Source organism: Colletotrichum aenigma, assembly GCF_013390185.1.
Source record: "Colletotrichum aenigma strain Cg56 chromosome Unknown KSG_Cg56_contig09, whole genome shotgun sequence".
NCBI lineage: Eukaryota > Fungi > Ascomycota > Sordariomycetes > Glomerellales > Glomerellaceae > Colletotrichum > Colletotrichum aenigma.
In genome coordinates, this window is record NW_023500915.1 from 3,884,885 (window position 1) to 3,908,361 (window position 23,477).

The window sequence follows — 23,477 nt, forward strand, 5'->3', positions numbered from 1 at the left end:
TAATTCGCCGGTCAATGGGCCAGTGTACCAGCTATGCTTAACAGAGCTTCCAAGGTCTAGAGCAGTAAGCATCTTCTGATCATGGATACGAAGGGCGCAAAATCAAATGAAGTCAATTCACCCTTGCTATTTTAAGACTGGATCAACACTTTGATCGATCCGCTATGGGGATCAGATGCAGTCTTGAACGCCTCAATCCCATTTTCCAAAGTGAACGTGTGTGTCACAAGCCGCTTCAAGTCCACCATTCCACTCGCCATAACTCTTATTGCTCTTGGCCACATATTGACATACCGCTGCTGGAATTGGATATCCACCTCATTCGCACTACAGCGCATGAAGGGGATCTCCATCTTTTCTTTCCCTACACCGATAATGAAGACTTTTCCCCCAAATTTGACGGTCTGTATCGCGTTACAGACTGAACTCTGCACACCTGTACATTCCAACGCGACGGCGATTTCAACACTCTCTCCTAGTGACTTTCTGACGGCCTTTTCGAAGTCTTCGGGGGTCTCTTCTTTCTGTACCCTGTGAACGATAACCTCAGGCATGATCGTCTCGGCGAAATCCAGCCTAGAAGGATCGATGTCTGTGATTACAATTGGATAAGCGCCTGCTGCTCGGCAGACATCGAGCGTTATCAAGCCGATGGGGCCAGCGCCGCATATAAGGACGGGGTCACCGATCTTGACCCCAGACCGAGTCACCCCAGTCAGTGCGACACTTAGAGGTTCAAGGAGAGCACCCTCGTCGAACGATAGACTCCCAATCTTGTGGCACCAGACTTCAGGGTGGTTGACATATCGTCGCAAGAGGCCATGTGATGATGGACTTGATCGAAAGAGTAGATTCTTGCAGCCATTGTACCGTCCTGTTAAGCAAGGCTCGCACGAGTTGCAAATAATATGAGGCTCGATAGCAACTCGATCGCCTGGCTGCAGACGAGTGACCGTAGGGTGTACCGCGACAACCACGCCGGCTGATTCGTGACCAAGTACATGCGGACCTTTAACTTGCCACGGACCAATGCCACCATGCTTCCAGAAATGGACGTCAGATCTAGTGATTTGGAGGTTAGCTCAATGAACTTTGGTAAGAACCGATGGACAGATGTGATGGTCTACTAGATTTGATACATAAGATGTATTGTCTCGATATTCTACATTCGGGTTCGTTGAATGCCAGTTGTACTTACCCGCATATACCTGTAGTTTTCACGGCAACTGTTACTTCTCCGGCTTGTAAGTTTGCTCTAGATTTAACGTCCTCTAGACTGGGTGCGGCTTTGTCCAGCCAAAGATTATGGTCTGGATCAATATGAATCCCGATGTTAGGTAGTGTCAAAGTCGGGGCGGATGATTCATCGGGTGACATTTCGGTTCAATAGACTTTGCAGGAACGGACCGCAGCAACCAACGTAATGAGAAATGTCATGAGGGATGGAAAGCAAAGATGGGAGGGTGATCACAAGACTGTCCAACCCACAGAGCTCAGCGTACATGAACGGATATTTGAAGCACTAAAGGCCCCACCAATTGATGTCACGCGAACATTTCTTGCTTGCCCGTTGATAGATCGGTGGAGGGGGTGCGATCATGGTGGTGCACCCCGCACTTGGAGGCCGCAAAATATGCCTAATCGGGCAATATTGGCGTCACTGTGCGGGGGAACTCTCGGCCGCCTCGCAACCTGTAAAGCATTTTGTCGACTTCCTGACACCTATTTTTGCAAGCGGGCCAGTGTAACAACATTCAACTAGGTACTTATTCCTCAATCTCACCACTACGCGGCTCTACGACCGAGAGAATTTACTTGACATCGACATCCAACCGAGAAACTTTGCCCATTATGCCCCTGTACAAACCACCCAATCCCGCTGCACCTGTGCTTTCGCAGTTCTCCCTGAAAGGCAAGGTTGCTGCAGTCACTGGCGGCGCCAGAGGCATCGGCCTGGAGATTGTCAAAGGTCTAGCTGAGGCCGGCGCCGATGTTGCTCTTATCTATGCAACCAACAAACAGGCCGAAGAGACGGCGAGCGAAATCGCTAAAGATACCGGTGTCAAAGTCGTGGCTTACCAGAGCGATGTGCGATCCCGTGCCTCAATAGCTGCAACTGTTGTCCAGATCGTCGCTGACTTTGGACGATTGGATGTCATGGTTGCCAATTCTGGCGTCTGTGCCGATATCCCCAGTCTGGAATATACTGAGGAGTCGTGGAACGACAATAACAGTGTCAATCTCGACGGTGTCATGTGGACTGCTCAAGCTGCTGGAAATATTTTCAAGCAGCAGGGGCGCGGAAACCTGATTATCACGACGTCAGTCAGCGCAACTCTCGTCAACATCCCCCAGAGGCAGGCCGCGTACAATTCTTCCAAGGCGGCAGCTGTGCATCTGGCAAAGAGCTTGGCTGTTGAATGGGTGGATTTCGCCCGAGTCAACTGCGTGTCTCCTGGATTCATCGAGACTGACAGTGAGTTGTTATTCGCAAAGATTGGTGTTTCAGACTTTAACGTGTTTTAGTGTTGTACATTCAACCGAAAGAGCGTTTCGACAAATGGATGGAGATGATTCCTGGCAAACGAATGGCCGATGCATCGGAACTCAAAGGCGTGAGTCATTCAAACATCTCGCGCACTATTCTGCCTATGTTGCTAACATGATGAGATTTATGTGTTCTTGGCCGGTGATTCGTGCTGTTATATGACGGGGGCGGATATCATCGTTGATGGAGGATATACTTTGACATAAAGGCGAGGATCTACGCCAGCTATGTAATCCAATCGAATAGGGTGCCCGTGCTGGTTTTTTTGAATGAGGGAGGATGCCTATAGGTCAAAGTGCCCGCATACTGTGATCCCAACAGCTTACAAATTGGGTGAACTTGTCGTCGTCTTGGATTTTGCGGGGGAGGGGAGCTGTGCCGTAGAGCCAGAATCACTCTGACATCCACCATAGAGAACCTAGAGATAGATAGACAAAGCATATGGTAAACCTCAGTATTTACTATCGCATCACGCACATACATATTTGCAGGAATCGAAAAGTCGCTATACTATCTAAACATAGATTATTCACAGCTATGTCTTTGCCTCCGTTTCAGCCTGCCAATGTAGCAGGCTCACATCTTACATGGCACGAAGCGGACTGTTCTCTTCTTTCAAAAAAGCCGCATGCTGACTACGAGTCTGATTCGCCTGAGGGCGACTTGCGATTCATTGAAAAGAATACACATTACTTTCTGAAAATCACTCCGTAGAAAATGATCCACCCAATGTATACCTCATTTATTGCTATAACCTGAAGATAAACTTCAACTCGTACGACAAAATACTTCACTTCTCCATTCACCGCTCACTTCACATGAAGTGCTTCAGTCCGTGATATTTTCTTGTCTGCCGCTTCAGTGACGCCGTCATCGTGGGCGACACGCTCCACTTGAGCTTCCTCGTGGTCGACATACTTCTGAGGTCTTTTGGTTCCAATAGCATCCTTATCACCGATGACAATGAGCGGAGGGTTGTTGCGGTAATACTCGTCAAGATCTTCGAGCGTCCGGTTTGCTAGAAGCACCACGTTAGATGACGCTATCATTGTTACTTCTGTGATCCAAACATACCTGTCTCCGGATAGAATAGATAGATGACGGGTAGGAAGGCGGCATTCAAGACAGTGAAGACGATCCAGAACTTCCAACCCAGGTTTTGAATGCCAATGGGTGTGATCTGAACGATCACATAGTTCGTGATCCTGAAGTCATCATCAGCTTATTTGTATTCCTTCCCAGCCATAGGAAGTATCTTACCAATTTGTGGCAGTTGCTACAGCAGCACCCTTTGTACGCATAGCGATGGAGTTGATCTCGGTAGGGTAAAGCCAAGGAATCCCCAGCATCCCCACTCCAAAAGCAATGTAGTACAAAAAGAAGAATACGATAGACCCTTCTGCTGCTTTCCGGTTGCCTCCCGCCTCACCGAATCTAAGTAGAATGGTGATGACTAGGAAAGACAAGCCCTGTCCTGCAGTTGAGATGAGCATCAATCCTCTTCGGCCCCATTTCTCCACAAGCGTAATCGAGACGCATGAGAAGATGAGGTAGGTCACGGAGTTCACAGCGGTTAGCAGTCGAGCTAGCTCGGTCGGCAGTCCTACAGCGGTGATCAAAACGGTAGGGAGGTAGTAAGACATGATGTTGATTCCTTGACATTATCAGTACCCGTGAAGAAACTGTTAAGTATCACTTACCCTCGAACTGCTGAATGAACTGGGTCCCAGCTCCCAAGATGAGTCGTCGGAGTGGTTTCGTCGCCCCGGGTTGTGGCCGCAACAGATCTCGCCATCTAATATGATGCTCTCGCTCGTAGTTTATGCTGAAAAGAATCTCTTCCCTCTGCGAAACAACATGGACGTCATCTTGAGGCTTTGCCTCGAGGCAGGCCAAGACTTCAGTTGCTTCTGCCTCTCGCCCATGTGACATCAACCATCTGGGAGATTCAGGAAGCCAAGGCACCGTTGCGAATAGTGCAATGATGAAGACGAACTGGAAGGCAAGCGGAAATCGCCAGGCAACAGCACCGCCTGCAAAGGAGAGGCCGTAATTGATCCAGTTGCATAAGGAGAAGCCGGCAATGTTCATCATCATCTCGAACATGACCAACTTGCCTCGCCAATGTGCAGGTGCTGTCTCGGTCTGCCAGATCGGGGCGGTGGCTGTGTTGATGCCGTTTCCAACTCTGCGGTTGACGAAGTAATTAGTACGTGTGATCAACAAATAAGTGAAAGGGCAACTTCATCCCTCAATACTTACCCCAGAATGATGCGGCCAACGAACATCTGTGCCAGACTATACGATGTGCATTTCAAGATAGCCCCTATAGTCATGATTGCCGTGCCAACGATGATGGATTTGGTTCTGCCGAGTCGCTCGCCGATCGTAAAGGCGACAATGGCCCCTAGAAAGCATCCAATATCATAAATTGCAGTGACGGTTGAGAGCATTTGGGTCTTCTCCGGGCCAACTAGATCATGCACCTCGAGGAAGTTGTCGGTCACAATGACACCGCTGAATGACCTGTTTCTTCATGGTCAGAATTGCTTTAGTTGGGATGTGTCTTGTAAGGGGGTCACGACTGACGCCTGATCATAACCAAACAGAAGCATGTCTGTTGAACATGCGAATGTGATCCAGTATGTGAGCCATTTTCCAGTGAGCCCAAAATACGGCTGCTTTCTTGTTGAGGTGACCATAGTTGGTGGCTTCGAAGGGTCCAGAATTCAAATTTGGGATGATAGCTGCTTAGCGGAAGGATTTAGCATAACCAGCCATCATTGGCCTCAAAAGGTTTCTGTTCAAATATATAAACATACTTTTACGGCACAAATCCGGGGTAAAGACCCAACGGAATAAAGCGAAATGGCCCGACGTCTTCCCCATGGGGTCGGCCTTACGTCAGTGATCAGATGCCGGGTAGACCATGCATCCAAAATGTGTTCAGGGGGGCGGAGAGCCAACTTCGGAGATTCGCGCTAACGGTTTTAGGAAGATTACGCGTTATTTTCCTACGCGAGGTTGACTCTCTGATGAGCAAGCGACGGGTTTCTTACTTGCCCTGCTTTTCTTGACTGATTTCAACCCTAAACTGCCAAATCCAGAAATTTGTGCGACTAGACAACGTCTTTCTGAACGCTTTCGAGATCAGTCAATGCCACTGCCAAGCAGCGGAGCCAGACACTCAGAACGAATGCGGGGAAAGAAACGATCACGGAAAGGCTGGTAAGTGCATGCGTGATTTGCTGGACGGCGCTCGGCATCTGCTGATTTACATGCAGCCCAGAATGCCGCAGACGCAAGATCAAGTGTGACGAGCAGCAACCCCAGTGTGGTCACTGCCGGAAGGCGAATCGCAATTGTCGATTGCAAGATTCGATATTCAGGCAACACGAACTATCGATTCGGTTCGATGACCCGGTCCAAGGTGACCAAGAAGATGCCAACAACGTGACTGCCACATCGGAGACGGCGTCAAGTGCCCCACTTCAGAATGATGACGCCGGTAAACAACTGAACCCTTCATTTACGGCTGTCTTTTGCTGATAGGCTAAGCAGTGAGTGCAGTGAACTTACCTGCGTCTGGTTCACGAGTCAATACTAGCGTCTATCGAGAAGAAACAATCGATGCAGACAACGCCCGCAATGACAGTGAACCGGGGACTATTGACGGAGCCGGAGAAGGACAACCCTCGCAGGCTACTGACGACCCGCACCTGGAACAAGACAATCTAAGTGTGGGATTCGAAGTTCATCTCGAAGGCTCGCCTGCACAGCTTGAAGCATCTGCGGTTGACCCTCTCAGAAATACTCAGGAAGAACTATTCCTCCTTAGACACTACTCAGAGTGCATAGCCCCATGGTACGTAATCCAATACGAAGTTGGCCTATGAGTCCTGCTGCTAAAATGTCAAAACAGGATGGACCTGCTTTATCGTTATGAAGTCTTCAGCCGGGAAGTTTTGACCTTAGCCCGAGACCGCCCGATACTCCGCTACGCAGCCTGTGCCGTTGCCGCCAAACAACTTGGCCAGATGCGAAGTCCCTTGTCAACAATTATTACCGGCAAGACTCAACAGGGCATTGCTGCTAAACTCCAGCGCGGTCCATTGGGGCTGATGTGGTATGGGGCGAAATACTATGAGAAGGCGATACAAACGCTAGTGAAGTCAATCACTTCAGAACACCCCGCCCAGAATTATGCCTCACCGCCGACGTCACTGTCGCAGGGGAATCTGATGATACGAGCAGATGGAGAGGACCCCATCGTAAGACTCCTCGGGACTTGCATCATAATTCAGTATGAGCAAATAAGTGCGAATAGAGACGCGTGGTCTGGCCACTTGTTCGGTTTCTCCAAGCTGCTCGATCTCATTGACGACGGACGGCTACTCCATCCTGACCCAATGTTCGAGGCAGTCTATCCGTTTACCAAAGACATCATGCAAGTCAAGGCCGGATTTTGGAACTTTGTGGTGAACGATCTAGAGGAATCCTGTAAGTGAAGCAAATACTGGTTTGTTTCCAGGCCTGCGTTAACCTATTCTCCAGTCGTATCACACAGAAGGACACGTATCGATACGGAGAATCTCGCTCTCTGGCGTAACATGGGTCTTTTGATTGAAGATAATGGGAGTCTGACCACAGGCGCTAGCCCAAACAGCTTTGCAAACACAGCGGAACACGCGAGGGATAAGGCTTTATCCTACACTCTGATACGATACTTGTGCAAACTGATCAACTATCTAGCACCGTCGTCGCATCTCGATACAATGCTGATTCAACCAAGATTGGCTTTCATGTCACTTGAAGACCATTTCCAAGCCTGGTTTCAGACAATATCCCCGTCTTTCCTTGCGGACGGCACTTTCTTCACGGATAGGGGTTCAAGCGAGGCCGCACCCGACCTCTTCAGTCGTGAACTTTGGTTCAGCAACGACCTATGTGCTACCACGATGATGTACTATCACATGGCATGCATGCTTCTGCTGATTCACCGTCCATCAGAACTGCTTCCGGGAGACGCTGCCGTCGGAGGTCGTACCTCGTTTGATCTTTTGCGGGCGTTTCGTGACGTGGAACATAAACTACAAGGCCACGCGTCCGAGGTCATCTCCATTGTGCGTGGGACTCCTTGCGATGCAGTCAGACTTCGTGCCATTCAGCCCCTGTATGTTGCAGGGAGGTGCTGCACACAGACCGAGGATAGGAATAGATTGGTTGGCATGCTCCGGGAGATCGAAGATGATCTTGGAATTGTCACAGGGTACCGAGTTGAAGCTTTGCTTCAGGAGTGGGGTGTTGAACGTGAATCTCTTTCACTGGCAAGACAGTAATCAGTGTAATAATAGTGAATCCGCTTTCAAGGGACGGTCACAACAGACAAGTCTAGGAATACTGACCTTCTATCAAGAAACCTATGACGTAGCAAGGCATGGGACAACTGGGGAAACGGGCTTTCGGGAAAATGAAAAACGATCTAACCCAGGAATCGAAGACCTAAACTTTTCACGAAGTCGTAGGACTCTCGGTCGGGTTGTAATCTAGAACTTGGCGCAAGCTCAATGGGGCGGTTTCATGGCAATCGATGTAACGACAACCGCCTCGTCGTCAATATTTCCGTTTTAGGAAGTTTACGCGCCACCCTATCCACAGAGATGTTGCTGTCTGTCACGAGAGCCACAGCATTGACGATGCGAGTGGTTCTTTGAGTATCAAGTTTTGAGGGATGACGGATATTTTGAGCAATGAGTAGAGTACGCTGTGCCCCATAGACGCGTACAATTATACCATAAAGGGGCTGCTGACATTGGGAATAGGTCAAGACAGTTGTTGCACATCAGATAGACGCAGGCAGTGAAATCTACCAATATACATGTATGTGTTGTACTTATCGACTCTTCAATTGCCATCTAAACATCTCGCAGAATCCTTCATTCGTTCTCAAAGACATCAAAAAGGTCGTCATCGAAGACAGGCCCAAGCCTCAACTCAAAGACGGCCATGATGTTCTCGTCCATGTCTCACAGACCGGTATCTGCGGTAGCGACGTCCACTAGTAAGCCAAGCTCCCGTGGCCCTCTCAGTAAAAGCAGATCTAACAAATTGTTCAGCTGGCAACGGGGCCGGATTGGCGAGTACGTTGTCAAAGGCCCATGGTCCTCGGCCACGAATCCTCAGGCGTCGTAGTCGAAGTCGGCGAACACGTCACGCATCTCAAGCCCGGCGACAGACTCGCCATGGAGCCCGGCGTTCCTTGTCGTCGGTGCAGCTACTGCCGCAACGGCAGCTACTTCATCTGCCCAAACATGATCTTCGCCGCAACGCCCCCCATCGACGGTACATTGGCCAAGTACTACATCAACGCCTCAGACTTCTGTTACAAGGTCCCTGATAGCGTATCTATGGAAGAAGCGGCCATGGTGGAGCCGCTTTCGGTGGCGTGTGCAATCTGCGAGACGGCTGATCTGAGACCGCACCAGACTGTGCTCGTTCTGGGATGTGGCCCCATAGGAGTCTTGTGTCAAGCCGTGGCGAAGCTTTGGGGCGCCGGCAAGGTTGTTGGGGTTGATGTCGTAGAGAAGAGGCTCGAAGTCGCCAAGAGCTACGGCACCGACGTCACGTATACCCCTCCTCGTGCTGGAGAAGGCGTTGACCCGATGGCTCATGCAGAGACTATCGCTGCGAAGATGAACGAGGAGTTGGGTCTGGAAGATGGCGCCGATGTAGTGCTTGAGTGCTCCGGTGCGGAGGCTTGTATACAGCTCGGCGTGTTTGCGGCGAAGAAGGGCGGAACGTTTGTGCAGGCGGGCATGGGCAAAGACGTAGTTGCTTTCCCAATCACCGCAGTTTGCACAAAGGCGCTATGCGTCAAGGGCTCGATAAGGTACAAGGCCGGTAGCTACCCGGCTGCGATTGAGCTTCTTTCTGGTGGCAAGATTGATGTCAAGAGATTGGTAACGCATAGGTACAAGTTTGAGCAGGCCGAGGAGGCGTTCGAGTTGGTCAAGGCTGGAAGGCCGGATGTGTTTAAGGTTATGATTGAGGGTGTTCTTGAGTAGATACTGGAAGATAGATACTGGAAGACGAACTCACACAAAGAGCAGGACACCGTCTTTGGAGACATACATGTACATGTATATACTTGTATATAGTAAAATCAAGTTCGTTCTAGCTAACCTCACGTGGTTTTGAGGAATTGGGAGTCGATCACGTTTCATTCTGCAATCTTCAACGCCGAAATTACTACTCAGATTGAATTTCTGATCTGTGCATTACTTTCTCCTTGGACCCATTTTCCTATCTAAAGAGAACCGCAGATATGTGTGCACTTACTATGCCCGCATCCCGTAGGTAGTCTTCAGATTGAGATAAGCTGGTCAATGGCCAGCATTTCGTGTCTAATTGCCGGAGATATCCCAACAAGACTACTTCACTAGCCGCAGGACGGTCCGCGTATGTTTTGTTTCCATCATCAAGTACATCTTACACTGTGAAGCACGATTTGCGGTAATGCTTGTCAAGATCTTCAAGAGTCTGGTTTGCTGGAAACACCACTCCCCTATCTTATCTACACGGAGCCCATGACAGCGTCTCGCTGGCTCACGCTGGACCCTCGCCCCCTACGCACGTAATGTATTAGGGGGCGTTTTGCGCTTCACGGGGCTGACTAATACCCTTTGAATGACCACCTTTAGAAAGGCTTTCGGCATTATTAGCGCCTGATTTCGTGGCAGCACAATACACATCATCACTAATGACCCCTTCTTTATCCAAGTGCGAATCAACTTTTAGCCCTGTTATCTATTCCATACTGCAGCCTGGCCATGCCATGAGTGCAAAGCCGAGAGCATGTCACAGCTGTAGGCGCAGCCGCTTGAAGTGTGACCGATCCCTTCCGCACTGCCTGAAATGCACCAGTAAGGGTCAAAGTTGTCTAGGGTATGGCATTTTGTTACGGTGGGAAACTGGCATTGCGAGTCGTGGGAAAATGGCCGCAGCGGTGTTACATCCGACAACTTAAACAAGATCCAGAGGGGAGATCCCACCTCGACTCTACAAGCGGCATGGGGTCCTATTGTGTCTGCAAATCAGCCCCCGTTCGCAAGCTCGAAGCCGAACTCTCCTCGCTCGCTCATAGACCCGCTTGCGCAAGATCCAGATCATCGATCGAGGAGATATCTGAACTATTGTAGGCTACCTTCACCTGCTTGGCTGCTGTTCATACTAACATTCTTGACCGAAAGTTGCAAGCGATGTTTGTAGGGACTTTGTTCTCTATGACACCCCCAAAGATAATCCATTCCGCGACCTCATTGCGATGGCGTACCAGCAGGCAATATTGTTACAGGCGATTATTGCCAGTTCAGCTTTGCATATGTCAAACGCCTATCAAACGGTCATCAAGTTCTTCAAGCATCTTAACAACGAGGGCCTCGACTCAGAGCAGCACAAGCTTAGCGGGCTCCCTATCGATTAGCCCGTACACGACATCTCACCCGGAGACTTTCCATGATGCACTTAGAGCTAAGCAGCGGGCACTTTGCCTGCTGAAGTCTGCTCTCGAGAACATGGCTTCGGTGGATGTTGATGTGACTCTGGCGGTGGTACTCCTCCTCATTAGGTTCGAGCTCATTGACTCTGGGCGGGGCCGCTGGATATTCCACATCAATGGTGCGAGATCGATCATTGAGAAGATGATCGCATTCGGTCTGGAGACAGCGACTGCTTTGAGCCCGCTCCGCAGCTGGTTGGTGTCAAACTGTTTGGTGTAAGTCATCATTCCAAGTAATTAAGGCTTCTGATCTAACATGCACGAGGTATAATCTTCTTGGATCATCATTCGCGAATTCTCATCTACCGCACAGCGGTGGGCTATCGACGACTACTATGTCACTGCTTCAAGATACAGAAGGCAACCATTGCTCGTCGTTTCTGGCAGCCCTCCTTCCTTTGATACAGGCAGGGGCTGAACTACTGAAGATGAACGACGCTTCCATGTTTCCGGGTAGTTTGGTGAATCCAGGACAGCAAAATGCGCTTCATCTCTTACACGCCGCGGAGTCGTTCGACCCTGCTGTCTGGGCCATTACTTTACAGTCACGCTCCCCTGCTGACGACCTCCTCCATCGGACTCTAATTGCCTCTGCACACAAGGCGGCTGTGTGTATCTATCTCTCTCGGATTATCCTTGCTCTGTGGCCCAAGACAGGATTACCAGATGATCTGGAATTCCTAGCCGCCGAAATCATCACCCATCTTTCAAATATGCACCCAGGAGATGCATTATTCACAGCAACAGCTTGGCCGGCTTTCATTGCTGGCCTTGAAACGGCTGAGCCTGCGAATCGTGCTTGGGTAGTGAGGAGATTCCAAGAGCTCTGGGAAATAGAGCCTTGGGGAGTTACCAGAGATGCTCCCGAAGCATTGAGAACCATATGGGATGGGCGGACAACCGAGAATCTCGTAATGAGCAACAATGACCGATCATACGAAGAGGAAGTGGATTGAACTTGGATACACAAACTGAAGAACATGGGCATCGACTGGTTGATTGCATGATTATAGGGCGATACCAGCTGGTCTATCATAGGGTTAGTAGAAATCCATTGCCCGCTGACCTGGATTACATAGGAAACTACTGCAATTCCAAGATCAACCACCGGGTAATTCATGAGTTTATGAAGACCTGGTTTAGCAGAAGTTCGAGAGTAGAGGTCTAATGTGGGTCCATGCACCTCGCGGAGTACCATCGCTATTGGCCGATTGCCTTTCGTGCTCAGCCATTGCCTCTTTCAAGAGTTCAGCCTTCTCGTCCGCGGTCAAATCACTACTGGCCTTAGGTACCTTCCCCCAGATTGCCAGAATCAACAAGCTCGTAGCTCCAGCACCCACTCCAAACCAGAATGTGTTCTTATAACTCTTCCCCAATCCTGCTTCATCAACCGTTGCTGACTGGATGATGTCCGTCAAAGCAAGGACGAACGCTACACCTAGCTGCAGCACAGAATTAATAACACTTCCAGTCAGTCCCTTCTGTGCTGTAGGAAACGTTGTGGTTACGAAAACTGTCATCAAGATGGTGGACAGATCAGTTCCCACGGTGCTGAAGATGACTGCAGGGAAGACCCAAGCCCAATAACTTCCTCCAAGGGGAATCAGAGCTATGAGAAGCTGTGACCCTACTGCCCCTAGACCGGAAATGATCAACAGGACACGTCCTGGAACCAGGTGCAAGATGAAGCCTTCGATGATGCTGAGAATGAGGCCTGCAAGGCCGAGAGGCATATACCACGCTACCGCCTGCAACGGACTGGCAGACATGATGTTCTGGAAGTAGAGTGTGCCATATACAGAAAAGATGCCCCATGCGCCGTAAAGTAGAAAGAGGGCCAACAGAAGAGGGCTCATGCAAGGGGTAGTGAAGATCGAAGCTGACAAGAGAGGCTGAGCAGAGACGCGCGTTTCGATGTAGAATGTCGCAAGGAGTGACGCGACACCAAGTATGAGACAGACTGGAATATACGGCGTTCTCCAACCGGCAGGTGCGTATGCTAATTGCAAGATTAAAAACACCACTAGAGTGAGGCCACAGACGATCGTGATGGCGCCGGGGTAGTCCATCCTGGCTTTGGTTGGGGGTCGGTCTTTCGCGGGTTGGTCCTATGAATGAGGACACGGAATGGACAAAGCTGAAGTTAACAGCGCAATTTCCGTCAGAATAGCGCCGATCCAGAAGAAAAAGCCCCAGCGCTTGATTTGGCCCACGATCCCTGCCATGAGAATGCCACCGAAGAACCCAAATACCGCTGAATTACCGTATACTGCAAAGACGAGATTTTTCCGTGGTCCAGGACGATATAAGGAACCCATGAGCATGACACCAGTGGACAAGAACGCCGCAGCTCCTAGCCCTTGGAGAGCCCGGCAGAAGTCAAGCATCAGCGGATTGATGCTGAATCCAGCTATTATGCTCCAGGCAAGAAGCCAGGCAAGACCCCATATGAAGACGGGATATCCACCCCACATATCGCCCAGCCGGCCAAAAACGAGCAAGGTACTGGCGATAACGAGGGAGAAGGCGGTCGCTGGCCACACGCTGGCTGCTTGCGGGATGTCGAGTTCTCTGATCAGTGTTGGAAGGATGACGGTGAAGCCCGAAACGAAGTATTCTGTCAAGAATTGGGACATAGAGATGCTGAAGACTAATACTATCTCGCTCCAGCGAGTTGTAAATATCGGAGGGCGCTCACGGCCGAGACGCTCAATTCATGTTTGGAGGGATTCGTCAACTTTGGGTCTGATTTCCGCAGTGTCATCGCGGTCCAGAGAAGGGTCGTGTCATAGTCTTTCAAACATAAGATCCGGAATTCGCACAGATGTGTAAAGTAACGAGCATAGGCTCGGCTGTAAGAGAACGAGAGCAACTGGTCTTAAAACATTTTTCTGCCAGGTAAATCACCATCTCATTTGTAATCAAAACTCCCGAAGATGTAAATTTTCGGGCCATTGAGGATGTATGGCAACCTGGTTCAACCACCGATAGCTTTCAAGGGTTTGAAATGTTGCACAGGTACTGGCTTATACGTGCCTGTACCTAGTCCGCACAGCCGTCTCGCTGAGTGGCTTTGTATCTGTTTGTTCTTGCCACTAATCGTCAAGTTTCCTACTAGCAAATGGTAGAATCATGACCGGTTGGGAATTCCTAGCGATCTATCAGCTATCCTCATTGCGGATGAATGAGGTGAAAACCACTATGTCCACCATGATCCCCATCACTGAGGTCTGTTAAGCTTGCCAGACGAGGTGTCAGGGGATATGACGCTAATGCACGACATGCGTCTTGGCTGCCAATTTGGGGTTAGCTCAATCTGTCTGCCAGCATTTTGATTGGGTCGAGATTCAACCACGATCTGTAACGGCTACACTCTACTTGTCAACTTGTGTTGTGATAACATCAAGTGTTAGTTGGGAAGTGAATTGTGTCGTGATGGCATAAAGCTTTTGTCAGCTGGGATTGGAAATCCAGGTGTATCTGTAATCCAAGGCCAGTCTTTATATCTCGTGAACTGCAGTGTTACCAGTAGCTTGGCTGCTTGCAAAATTCAGTCTTGCGTATCGCTCCGAAACACATCTTTTCTACTTCTACACATCTCATAATGTCACCAGTGATACATTGTGTCCGTCATGAACAGGGACTCCACAACGTTGGTGCCGGATGTTATACCCTTCCTGATCCTCGCCTGACTCCCTTGGGTGAAGAGCAGAGCATGCCTTTGCGCAAGACCACCTTCTCAGATCAGTCAAAGATATCCCTTATCCTTTCTTCTCCGCTTTGCCGAACACTTCAATCTGCCAACTTAGTGTTTCAGCCTGCCCTCATGGCCAGCAATAAGTGTCACCCTGAGATTGTCGTCATTCCCGACGCTCAAGAAACCTCGGATGACCCGTGCGATGTCGGCACTGATCCAGCAGTCCTCCGCCGAGTTGTAGCCGAGAACAAGTGGCCCGTCGACCTCTCCCTAGTCAACGACAGCTGGAACGACAAGGCTTTAGGGACTCGCTATAGCCCAGAAAGCAGCGCTATAGCAGCCCGGGCCCGCGAAGTCCGCTTCTTTATCCGACAGAAGATCCGACAACTGATCGAGCAAGGCGATACAGACCCTCAAATTGCGTTCCTAACGCACGGTGGTTTTCTGCACTACTTCACTGATGATTGGGAGGACTCATGGTTGAACCCTGGAACGGGATGGCGGAACTGCGAGGTTCGATCCTACGAATTCGAACTGGACGTCCTGAGAGATACAGATACGGAGGTTCGGCTCACGGAGACGATGGAAAGTCGAATGAAAAGGGGGAAAACCAATCCTAAACCTGCTAAGAAAGAGCAGGCGGGGCTATTTGAGCAGGCGATGGAGAATTGGGAGAAACAAGGGCTGAAAAGACCTGACAGAATAGGACTCTATACCTAAACGAGCTTCATGATACAATGGCATGTAATGCTACGGCAATTACGCTCTGTGTCTATGGAGATAGGATGTTGACTCGTTCGGGCATGTTCGTACTGAATCGGCCTTGTGGGTAATTTATGGACCCTGTCAAAACACGGCGCATCCCTTCCACTGGTCAGTCAACATGGTGCTCATCTACAATTGCGAGGAAAAGTCGGAGTGATGTAAGATGCGACCAAATCCAGTTATGTTATATTGAGCCAAACTAATGTAATGCATACAGCATAGTTAGCATTGCTGTTTGCCTTATTTTGGCTTATGGGCGGCAACGGCCCATTGCTACAAACATCATTGATCCAAGGCCCCTGAGAACGAGTGTAGACAAAGGATCCATGATCCATTTCCTGCATAATGTGCTAGATCATGTTGAAGTCTTAGGACGTCAATCGCTCTAAATGTTGCAACAGGGGAGATGCTGAACCACCGCGGCAATGGAATTTCAGACGAGACAAAAGCATTTTGCGTGCCTGATATCGTGTAGATACCTGCCTTCCTGCTTACCACATTCTTATTGTTCTCCTGGGATTCTTGGAGACCTCAACACAACCTGCAAGTCAATTAGTTCAAGGGCCATTGTGGATTCGTTGACGACAAATTTCTGAATTTGGTTAATCGTATCATTGGGACAATCATCAAACACTACTGATGCGAAACGCTGCTTCGTCTCGGTAAAACCTAGAAAAGAGGTTTCCAGGTTAACAAACCGGACTATGGTTCAGAATCGCAAGGTTCAGTTGTATTTCTTAAGAGATACTCATGTGTCTGTTCTGAGGATTGTAGATAAAATAACTCTTAATCTGTGGCCTCCTTGTTGAAACTGTGTCCCTGGACGCCGAGTATTAGTCCGCAGGAGTGGGCACAATACAAAGTGTAAGGCAAAAACGGTGTGCAATAAATTCTAAAGTAGAATTATTTTGCTAGCTACTGAATAACACATATTTATCGAGTATCTAGTACAAGCTAATAACTTATATAATAACTATATAAGCTTCTGTAAATATAGTAAACTTTCTATATGATATACTTATGGTACTTTAAAGTAATATATATTATAGAATATTCTAATATAAAGTCTCTATGTTAATAATAGCAGAGTAAAGATATATAACGTTATATGAGCAAGCAAATAATCTAGCAAGCTCTGTTTCTATGCGTTCATAGGAAGAGGGATCGCTTGGCCAAAGACACCTAATAAGATAGGATAGGCGTTATCAGATGGGGGAATAGTAAAGCTAGTGCTGGAGCTGGCGTTCTGGATTTGGTCAAAGGATGTGGTTGAGGTCTGAGTGGAGTCGGCGGCACCTCCAAGACTAATGTTGAAGCCAAAGATGGATGCACTTCCACCACTGAAGCGGGCCTTCTCCATGTAGTTGTTGATGGTGCATGCGGCGGAGGAAGAAAGCTTCACCTCCATGCCAACACCGTACGCGAGAATGGCCTGGTTGACAAACGCCATTGGCTTGCTGAGGTTGGGATCGGCTGTGGCGACGATGGGGAAATCAGCCAGCTGGCTGGGGTTCCTGGTACCAATCAGCCGTTTTTCTCTCATTTATTTGGATCGGATCAACTTACCAGCTTCCGGGCGTGATAGAAAAGGTTTGGAAGTCGGTAGCGGTAATAGTGACCTCCAACTCAGATCCGGCCTCTTCTGCGGTAGCAATCTTGGTCACAATCGTCTTGTTCTCGGTGTAGGTTGCGCTGAAAAAAATGCAGTGTGATCCTGTGACCTGAACATTGGTGTTGGAGTGACCAAGCTCCTCCCAAGATGACGACTCGGCGTCGCTCGCCTTGAAAGTAATCTCCGTGGGATACTCGGAGTTCTCGTCATATGTGTCGATCCAGCCGTCAACCAGCTGGGAGAACTGAGCATCGATCGTGTACGCGGGACGCTAGAACGTGGCACTGGGGGTGCCAGCTTGACCGGATGAGATTTCATCGGCGCTCGCAGGGGAGCAGGTCATGGTCACGCTGATGAGATCAGAAAAGACCCTCGCGTGTCAGGCCATGCAGCCACTCACCCAGGAATTGGAGATGTGCCATAGGCAGCAGTGAGACTTGACTGGTATTTACCCACGATGTAAGCCATTGGGCCATCCATAGCTGCAGAAGCGGCAGTTGCAACAGCGGTGGCAGCGTTATTGGCGTTCTGCGCCATTGCCAATTGAGGATAGTTCTGTATGCACCACCGAGCGAAGGAGTCAGTGGTGATCTGGGCAGTCCTCTCCTGACTCCAGGCCGCAAGGGCAGCAGTTTGGGTGTCTTGGTAAGATTTCTTGGCTCACTGGGCCTTGTCACATGCATCATTGTATCGAACCAGGGCGCCAATGTTCTTATCCGAGTGCTGCAAGTATTTGGTCAGTTTATCAGCACTTTGGTGAGGGAAATACTAACAAGGTCCACGTTGTAAGCGTACCCATTTTAGTGTTTAGCGAGTTGTTTCATAAAGGTCGAGAAGAGTGACATACGAGAGGCATCGCTGGAAGTAACTCTGTTGGCTAGGAAGAAAGACAGGCTCGTCAAGGCTCAGAAGCGAGTCACCAATAGCATACAGGGGCCGTTGTTGGTGATGGCTGAGTCGATATCCTCGCCGGCCGCGATACCTGCAGAAGAGATCGCTGCGATGTAGAAGCGGTTGTTGTTGTTGTTGTCCAGGGTAGAGGATTGAGCGAAAGTGTTCTTGAGCTTGACACCGTAAGCCAGCCAAAGGTCGGCATCAGACTCGGAGACCTGGGTTGTAGTCATGTTGAGATATCTGAAAGATGCTTGAAAGGTGATGGTTTGATAGATGGTTGAGAATGATTGTGGCTGAAGGTTTCTTAGGATTTTCCGGAGGGACCCTTTATACGGGTCCAGGAGGGTGGGAAACAGCACATTTCACGCTTCATTCAAATGTCTCTGGATGATGGCATGGAGATAAAATCTCGTACAGGCGTTCTTGATTGAAGCAACCCGAAAGTCAAAAGCGTTTGCTTGTATCGACTGTATTTCCCATGGCTTGATGGTCGTTCCGGGCGTCTGAGACTATTGCGTAACCCCTGCTGGCGTTTTCGAGAACGGAGTGTGATCCGAATTCGCAGCAGCTGAATGTGAGACGTGTGGCGTGTTCCGTGTAGCGGTGAGAATAAACCAGAGACAAGAGCGAGTGATTGCCATAAGCCCGAAGATCTTTCCTTTATGTTGTTATAATTTCAATGGGAGAAAGGTCTAAACTGGCGCCGATTTGCGCTATTTCCTCGCAGTCAAGTGAGACTGTGCCACTGTCTACACTTGACGTTTCCAAATAGCTATATGCATAAGGTTGTTACAGGACTGAGCACTGACCGAGGTGATTTCACTGCTTTTTCTCCTACTTTGAAAGCCCCTACTAGGTGGGATCTGAACTTCCTGAACATGCTTGAGCATGTAGAGCCATCTGATCTCCTCCGTGTCAAGGGAGGATGGAGTAGTGTTCGGCGTTCTAGTGACTTGCTTTGTGCACACATAACGCTGACCAGCGGGCCGCTCCCGTCGGGCGATTACCCGGCCTGTCATTCCTACATCCATGACGAACTTATCACTACCATGATCGATCAGCTCGCGATGGGTCAAGTTCAAACCTGGCTGGATCTACGATGCTCGGCGTCCCGTCAGAAGCCTGCATGCATGCTCGTGACTGGCTGAATCTGCAGACGACGTTCTATTCCACTGTAAGACATTGCGCCACATCTCACTACCGAAGATGATCTGGAAATGCATATAGCAAGTTCGCCTAGTTCGCAACATCATAGCATCTGCATGCCTTCGGAAGTAGCGACAAAATCAGACCTTCCAGGAGGCTCCATGTTTGAGAAACGTCAAATGACAGTTGCTTCTTTTAGGCAAACGATTATAGGATCGAGAAATACAACTTGGCTTTACCACATGTGGTTTTCACGCTTCTAAAAAAGTATTTCCACAATCCAAATAGGATGGTTGATGTTTCCGCTGCTTGGGGCTGTCAATTCTAACTGTCAATCGTACGTTACTCACCAAGAGGGTTGTCTACCTGGTCAACCAAACTATTCCTACCTACGCACAACATTTGCAGCGTCTCATCTATGCGAATGTTGTTCAGTGGTTGAAACCTTGGTCACCCACTTCTTCCGTTTAGTGGCCTTGAACAGGCATAGCACACTTTTTCGACAATCGACAAGTTGTAGAAGACTCCGTAGGCAGTTTCCATTTTCTCAAAACGTCTCCACTGCATGCTCCCGGCTACCAGATGTTCGCAAATTATGACGATTCACAGAAAGCTTGCTCAACTCCACGCAAAAAATGTCAAAGTGGTCTCTTTCAACGGTCATGATCCAACAGCGCCCTCTGCGCTTCTCACGTCATATGACATCCGAAGTCCACTTACCTAAACAGGAAACAAACCACCCACCAGCCAATCACAACACATCACACTTCACCACCAAACCCACGCTCCACCTTTCCGCATCCACGATACCCTCAAAACCCATCACCAAAAAACATCACAAAAAAACACATACAACACCGGGCATTCGCCAGTCGTCACCGACCTGACTACTACTCCAGCCCTCATTAGCTTATCTATGGGAGAGCGGACGGGATCCCGAGTTTTCCAATGGGTATGGTCGTATGTGGCAAATGGCGGCGTCAAAATGGTCTATATCCTGTGAGGCAGACAGACAGACACTGCAGTCTGTGACTGACGTTGAGGTCAAGTTTAGCAAGACATCCAATTCACAAAGGCCCAAGTTGCGGTATCGGAAATCTCGGGGTGGCGGGTCCTCCTGCTGCTGCTCTGCGGAAGGACCGGGTACGTGGAGCTCTTCATCTCGGGTTCGGGCTGATCACTGGAGACGCCCCTGTTTCATGTCAAAAAAAAAGTCCCCAGCTGCAAAAAAAATTCAAGCTCTGTTCGCTCACCTTGGGATATCTGGTTGGACAATTAGCTTCATGATCTGTGGGCTTCGTATGAATGTGCGGATATGGTCGATGAGAGGTCCAAGTGCGAAAGCCTAAGAACAGCTGCTACGGTAGATTAGGATTATGTGAAGAGAGAGAGGTCAGTGAACGTTTTTGTTGACGGTTTTGAGCTGCGGTGCAGCCAAAAAAAAATCGCAAGTTGCGTTTTGTTCTTGTTTCCAACGACTACCATCCAGCAGCTTCAACAGCTCGTATCTCGCTGCTTTCTAAACAGAGACAAAGTAAACCAATCTCTCTTGAGAAGAGACGTCTGTGCAGAGAAACAAATAAACTTGAGAAAGAAAGCAAAAAGAAGACGGCGAGACGAGGCTCCCATATGCAATGAAACGAAACAGCTACATCCCCACGGCACGCAATGCCCCATTCCTCCTCCTTCGATCCGCTGCGACGAAGCATTCCAGCTTGTCGTGATCAAAATGCTGCAGTTGTAATCCAATGCCAGTTACCGCTGGATCCCCGTTCAAATGCCCATACTTAACACAGAGAAGAAAATAAAGGACCAGAGTGACCATCGACCACCCCCAACGCCAGTGTATGCAAATCCCAAGCTCAAGTCTAATCCTGGCGCTCATCCCGGTCGCTATCATCGCCGCTATCGGTGAGGTCGACAGCCTTCGTTGCCTCGATCTCCGTCATCTCACGCCACGTACTCCAGCTGAGCATGCCGAAGGCAAGCATAATCATGATGCCACCAATGAGGGCCGCAGAACTGAGAGGCTCTCCAGTTCTGAACCAGTCCGTGATGGCTACAATGAAGATGGTGAGCAAGCTCGCCACGCTGGAAAGGACGGGGCTCGTCAAGCTGATCAACACCAGGAAGCTGCCTGCGAAAGTGGCGTTCATGACAACACTGGCGAGGAGCATCCAAGCAGTGTAGCCCGTGGGCAGGGAGAAGGTCTCAATGCCAGTCCAGTGGAGGATAGGCAACGGGACCCAAAGGACTGTGAGAGTGAAGGCGCCAATGCAGGAACCGAACGTGTTGGCGAAAATCATTCCGCGGCCAGGAGTAACGCCGTCTGGCGGGCAAGCAAAGCGCTTGTAGAGGACCTCGTACAGACCGTAGAGCACGGAGCCGATGCCGATGACCAGGTTGCCAGTCAAGCGCTCGCCGGCTTCCTTCTGGTGCGCCGCATCGTCGTCTCCGGGGCTGGTGTCGCCATATGCGACAATGAGAACGCCAGCGATAGCAACGAGCACAGCCATGGACTTGTCGAGGCGCAAAGGCTCCTTCAGCAGCGGCACAGAAAATACGTAGGCGAAGAACGCAGAGCAGTTGTAGATTGCCGTCAGGTCGGAAGGCGTCGTCAAGTTGACTGCGACGTACCAGCTGAAGCCAGCAATAGTGAGAGCGGTCGTCACGAAGGCTGTAGTTCTGATGAGGTACAGCAGCGGCGACTTGCGCGAGAGCGAGTTGGGGCGTGCCCAGTCCAGGGTCTGATTCTGAACCATGATGGCGGTGCTGTGAAGCAATTCGCGGTGGCGGCGCCAGAAGGCAGGCCAGGGAACGTTGCGCTTCTGGATGCGCAAAATCAACAACTGGACGGGCCAGAGTATAGACCAAGAGCCGTGTGTGAGGTAGAGCATGCAGTATGCCTTATTCCAGCCGAGCTCCTGCTGAATATACGCCGACAACTCGGTCTGGATAACGAAGGAGAACAAGCTCAACACGAGGAAGAAGGCAGCGTAAATGTACTTCTTACGCGCGTTGGCTTTGGCTGTTGAAGGAGAGTGTGCGCGAAGCGTCGAGCCGCGGGAGAAGGTCGGTCGGTTAGGGGTCAGCAAGGGGCTGCCACCTCTCGAGCGAGTGGAATAGCCATGGCGCTCGTCGTGAAGATGATCGTCGTCGTCGGATTTTGGCTTGAGGAGAGGCTGACCAGAGCGAGAGTCGTGGTTCCGGAGGAGGGGTGGTCGTCGGTGAGTGTCACTCATGGCGTCGTCGTCGTCGTAGTCGTGTTCGAAATAATCGTCGTCGCCGTTGCGCAATGCATCAAATTCGGCCAGGCGCTGGTCGAGCCCGGGGCTCAGTCCAGGGCTACTGGTTCCGCTACCTATGTAATCGGAGATGTTGGATTCGCATGTGGTTGCGCTCGGCAGAGCAGGCGACGGATGATTGGAGTGTCGTGGTGAACGATCGAGTCGGTGGTTGAGGGATCCGTCCGGCCCGATATTGAGTCTGGGAGGCATAAGAGGTAGATGGTAAAAGAAGGACCAAAGGGAGAGAGGGCAGAAGGGAGTATAGATAAGAACAAAAGGCTAAAAATAAGGAGGGACTTGAATGGGAATCGCTGCTGCGGGAAGCTGGCAGTCAGTGGGATAGAGGAAACAGGCTCAGACTGGAAGACGATATGCGAGTCGTATGCGAGTCGAGGTTTGGTAGGCAAGCGTGGTGTGGATTGGTATGGACAGGCACACATTTGATAGGGACAGTGACAGTTTGGCTTGTAGGAGGACACATGTTGCTGCATTGAAGTGGATACAAGCGTGCGTACGACATGCCTGGCTCCTCAGGAAACCTCCTACCGGGCGTGGATGCTGGATACTTGGCCGAGTACTTGGGGGTCTTGGACTGTGGCAGTACACGAAAAGGGTCAAGAGCAGCCCTGCGATACGTAAGTTTTGCATGGGGGACGCACGGCGGCAGGTAGCAAATACCATACGAGAGCAGGTACCTACCCTGAATGACGACGGGCAGGTACCCACGAGCATTGAGAGGAAGTAGCGACTAGCAAGTGCCCTCCTTCCTCTGCGAGTCTGTACCTTCCGCATCGCAGTTCTGTGGCTTCTAATAGGACGGGTCCACGACGCCGAGACACCGCTAACTTGGCAACTGGGCGCCGGCCGGAAGGACGGGGCTGGCGGTTGGCGCGGAAGGCCCTTCCTGGTGGTACTGCCCTTTCTGCCCTTCCTGCTGCCCCTTCCACGTCGTGCGCTTTCCAAAGATTACA

General features: G+C 50.1%; 10 protein-coding genes across 10 annotated transcripts; 5 read left to right on the forward strand and 5 right to left on the reverse strand.

The window, feature by feature from the left end:
• Positions 1-131: 131 nt before the first annotated feature.
• ard-1-0 (L-arabinitol 4-dehydrogenase) lies at positions 132-1,377 on the reverse strand (the record flags this gene model as incomplete). Its single annotated transcript, XM_037328976.1, has 2 exons — positions 132-1,062; positions 1,199-1,377. The coding sequence occupies 2 exons, from the start codon at positions 1,375-1,377 to the stop codon at positions 132-134; spliced, it is 1,110 nt and encodes a 369-aa protein (XP_037172938.1).
• A 474-nt stretch (positions 1,378-1,851) lies between these two features.
• MTDH-0 (putative NADP-dependent mannitol dehydrogenase) lies at positions 1,852-2,754 on the forward strand (the record flags this gene model as incomplete). The annotated part of the gene is made up of 3 exons (XM_037328977.1): positions 1,852-2,476; positions 2,527-2,615; positions 2,671-2,754. 3 exons carry the CDS (start codon positions 1,852-1,854, stop codon positions 2,752-2,754), a joined length of 798 nt encoding a protein of 265 aa, XP_037172941.1.
• Positions 2,755-3,357: 603 nt separating this feature from the next.
• On the reverse strand, positions 3,358-5,250 carry STL1-6 (Sugar transporter STL1; the record flags this gene model as incomplete). Its single annotated transcript, XM_037328978.1, has 6 exons — positions 3,358-3,566; positions 3,623-3,753; positions 3,809-4,202; positions 4,249-4,736; positions 4,811-5,074; positions 5,138-5,250. 6 exons carry the CDS (start codon positions 5,248-5,250, stop codon positions 3,358-3,360), a joined length of 1,599 nt encoding a protein of 532 aa, XP_037172940.1.
• A 494-nt stretch (positions 5,251-5,744) lies between these two features.
• Positions 5,745-8,740, forward strand: AMTR1-1 (Transcription activator AMTR1; the record flags this gene model as incomplete). The annotated part of the gene is made up of 7 exons (XM_037328979.1): positions 5,745-5,776; positions 5,833-6,056; positions 6,110-6,413; positions 6,471-7,048; positions 7,103-7,671; positions 8,479-8,609; positions 8,665-8,740. The coding sequence occupies 7 exons, from the start codon at positions 5,745-5,747 to the stop codon at positions 8,738-8,740; spliced, it is 1,914 nt and encodes a 637-aa protein (XP_037172924.1).
• Positions 8,741-8,790: 50 nt separating this feature from the next.
• On the forward strand, positions 8,791-9,612 carry xdhA-1 (D-xylulose reductase A; the record flags this gene model as incomplete). The annotated part of the gene is made up of 1 exon (XM_037328980.1): positions 8,791-9,612. One exon carries the CDS (start codon positions 8,791-8,793, stop codon positions 9,610-9,612), a length of 822 nt encoding a protein of 273 aa, XP_037172942.1.
• A 1,005-nt stretch (positions 9,613-10,617) lies between these two features.
• CGCA056_v013738 (uncharacterized protein) lies at positions 10,618-11,030 on the forward strand (the record flags this gene model as incomplete). The annotated part of the gene is made up of 2 exons (XM_037328981.1): positions 10,618-10,742; positions 10,817-11,030. 2 exons carry the CDS (start codon positions 10,618-10,620, stop codon positions 11,028-11,030), a joined length of 339 nt encoding a protein of 112 aa, XP_037172935.1.
• A 1,214-nt stretch (positions 11,031-12,244) lies between these two features.
• terG (Efflux pump terG) lies at positions 12,245-13,174 on the reverse strand (the record flags this gene model as incomplete). The annotated part of the gene is made up of 1 exon (XM_037328982.1): positions 12,245-13,174. The coding sequence occupies one exon, from the start codon at positions 13,172-13,174 to the stop codon at positions 12,245-12,247; it is 930 nt and encodes a 309-aa protein (XP_037172934.1).
• Positions 13,175-13,213: 39 nt separating this feature from the next.
• CGCA056_v013740 (Drug resistance protein) lies at positions 13,214-13,741 on the reverse strand (the record flags this gene model as incomplete). Its single annotated transcript, XM_037328983.1, has 1 exon — positions 13,214-13,741. One exon carries the CDS (start codon positions 13,739-13,741, stop codon positions 13,214-13,216), a length of 528 nt encoding a protein of 175 aa, XP_037173545.1.
• Positions 13,742-14,931: 1,190 nt separating this feature from the next.
• Positions 14,932-15,522, forward strand: CGCA056_v013741 (uncharacterized protein; the record flags this gene model as incomplete). Its single annotated transcript, XM_037328984.1, has 1 exon — positions 14,932-15,522. The coding sequence occupies one exon, from the start codon at positions 14,932-14,934 to the stop codon at positions 15,520-15,522; it is 591 nt and encodes a 196-aa protein (XP_037173546.1).
• Positions 15,523-21,087: 5,565 nt separating this feature from the next.
• Positions 21,088-22,716, reverse strand: CGCA056_v013742 (putative vacuolar membrane protein; the record flags this gene model as incomplete). Its single annotated transcript, XM_037328985.1, has 1 exon — positions 21,088-22,716. The coding sequence occupies one exon, from the start codon at positions 22,714-22,716 to the stop codon at positions 21,088-21,090; it is 1,629 nt and encodes a 542-aa protein (XP_037173547.1).
• Positions 22,717-23,477: the final 761 nt, after the last annotated feature.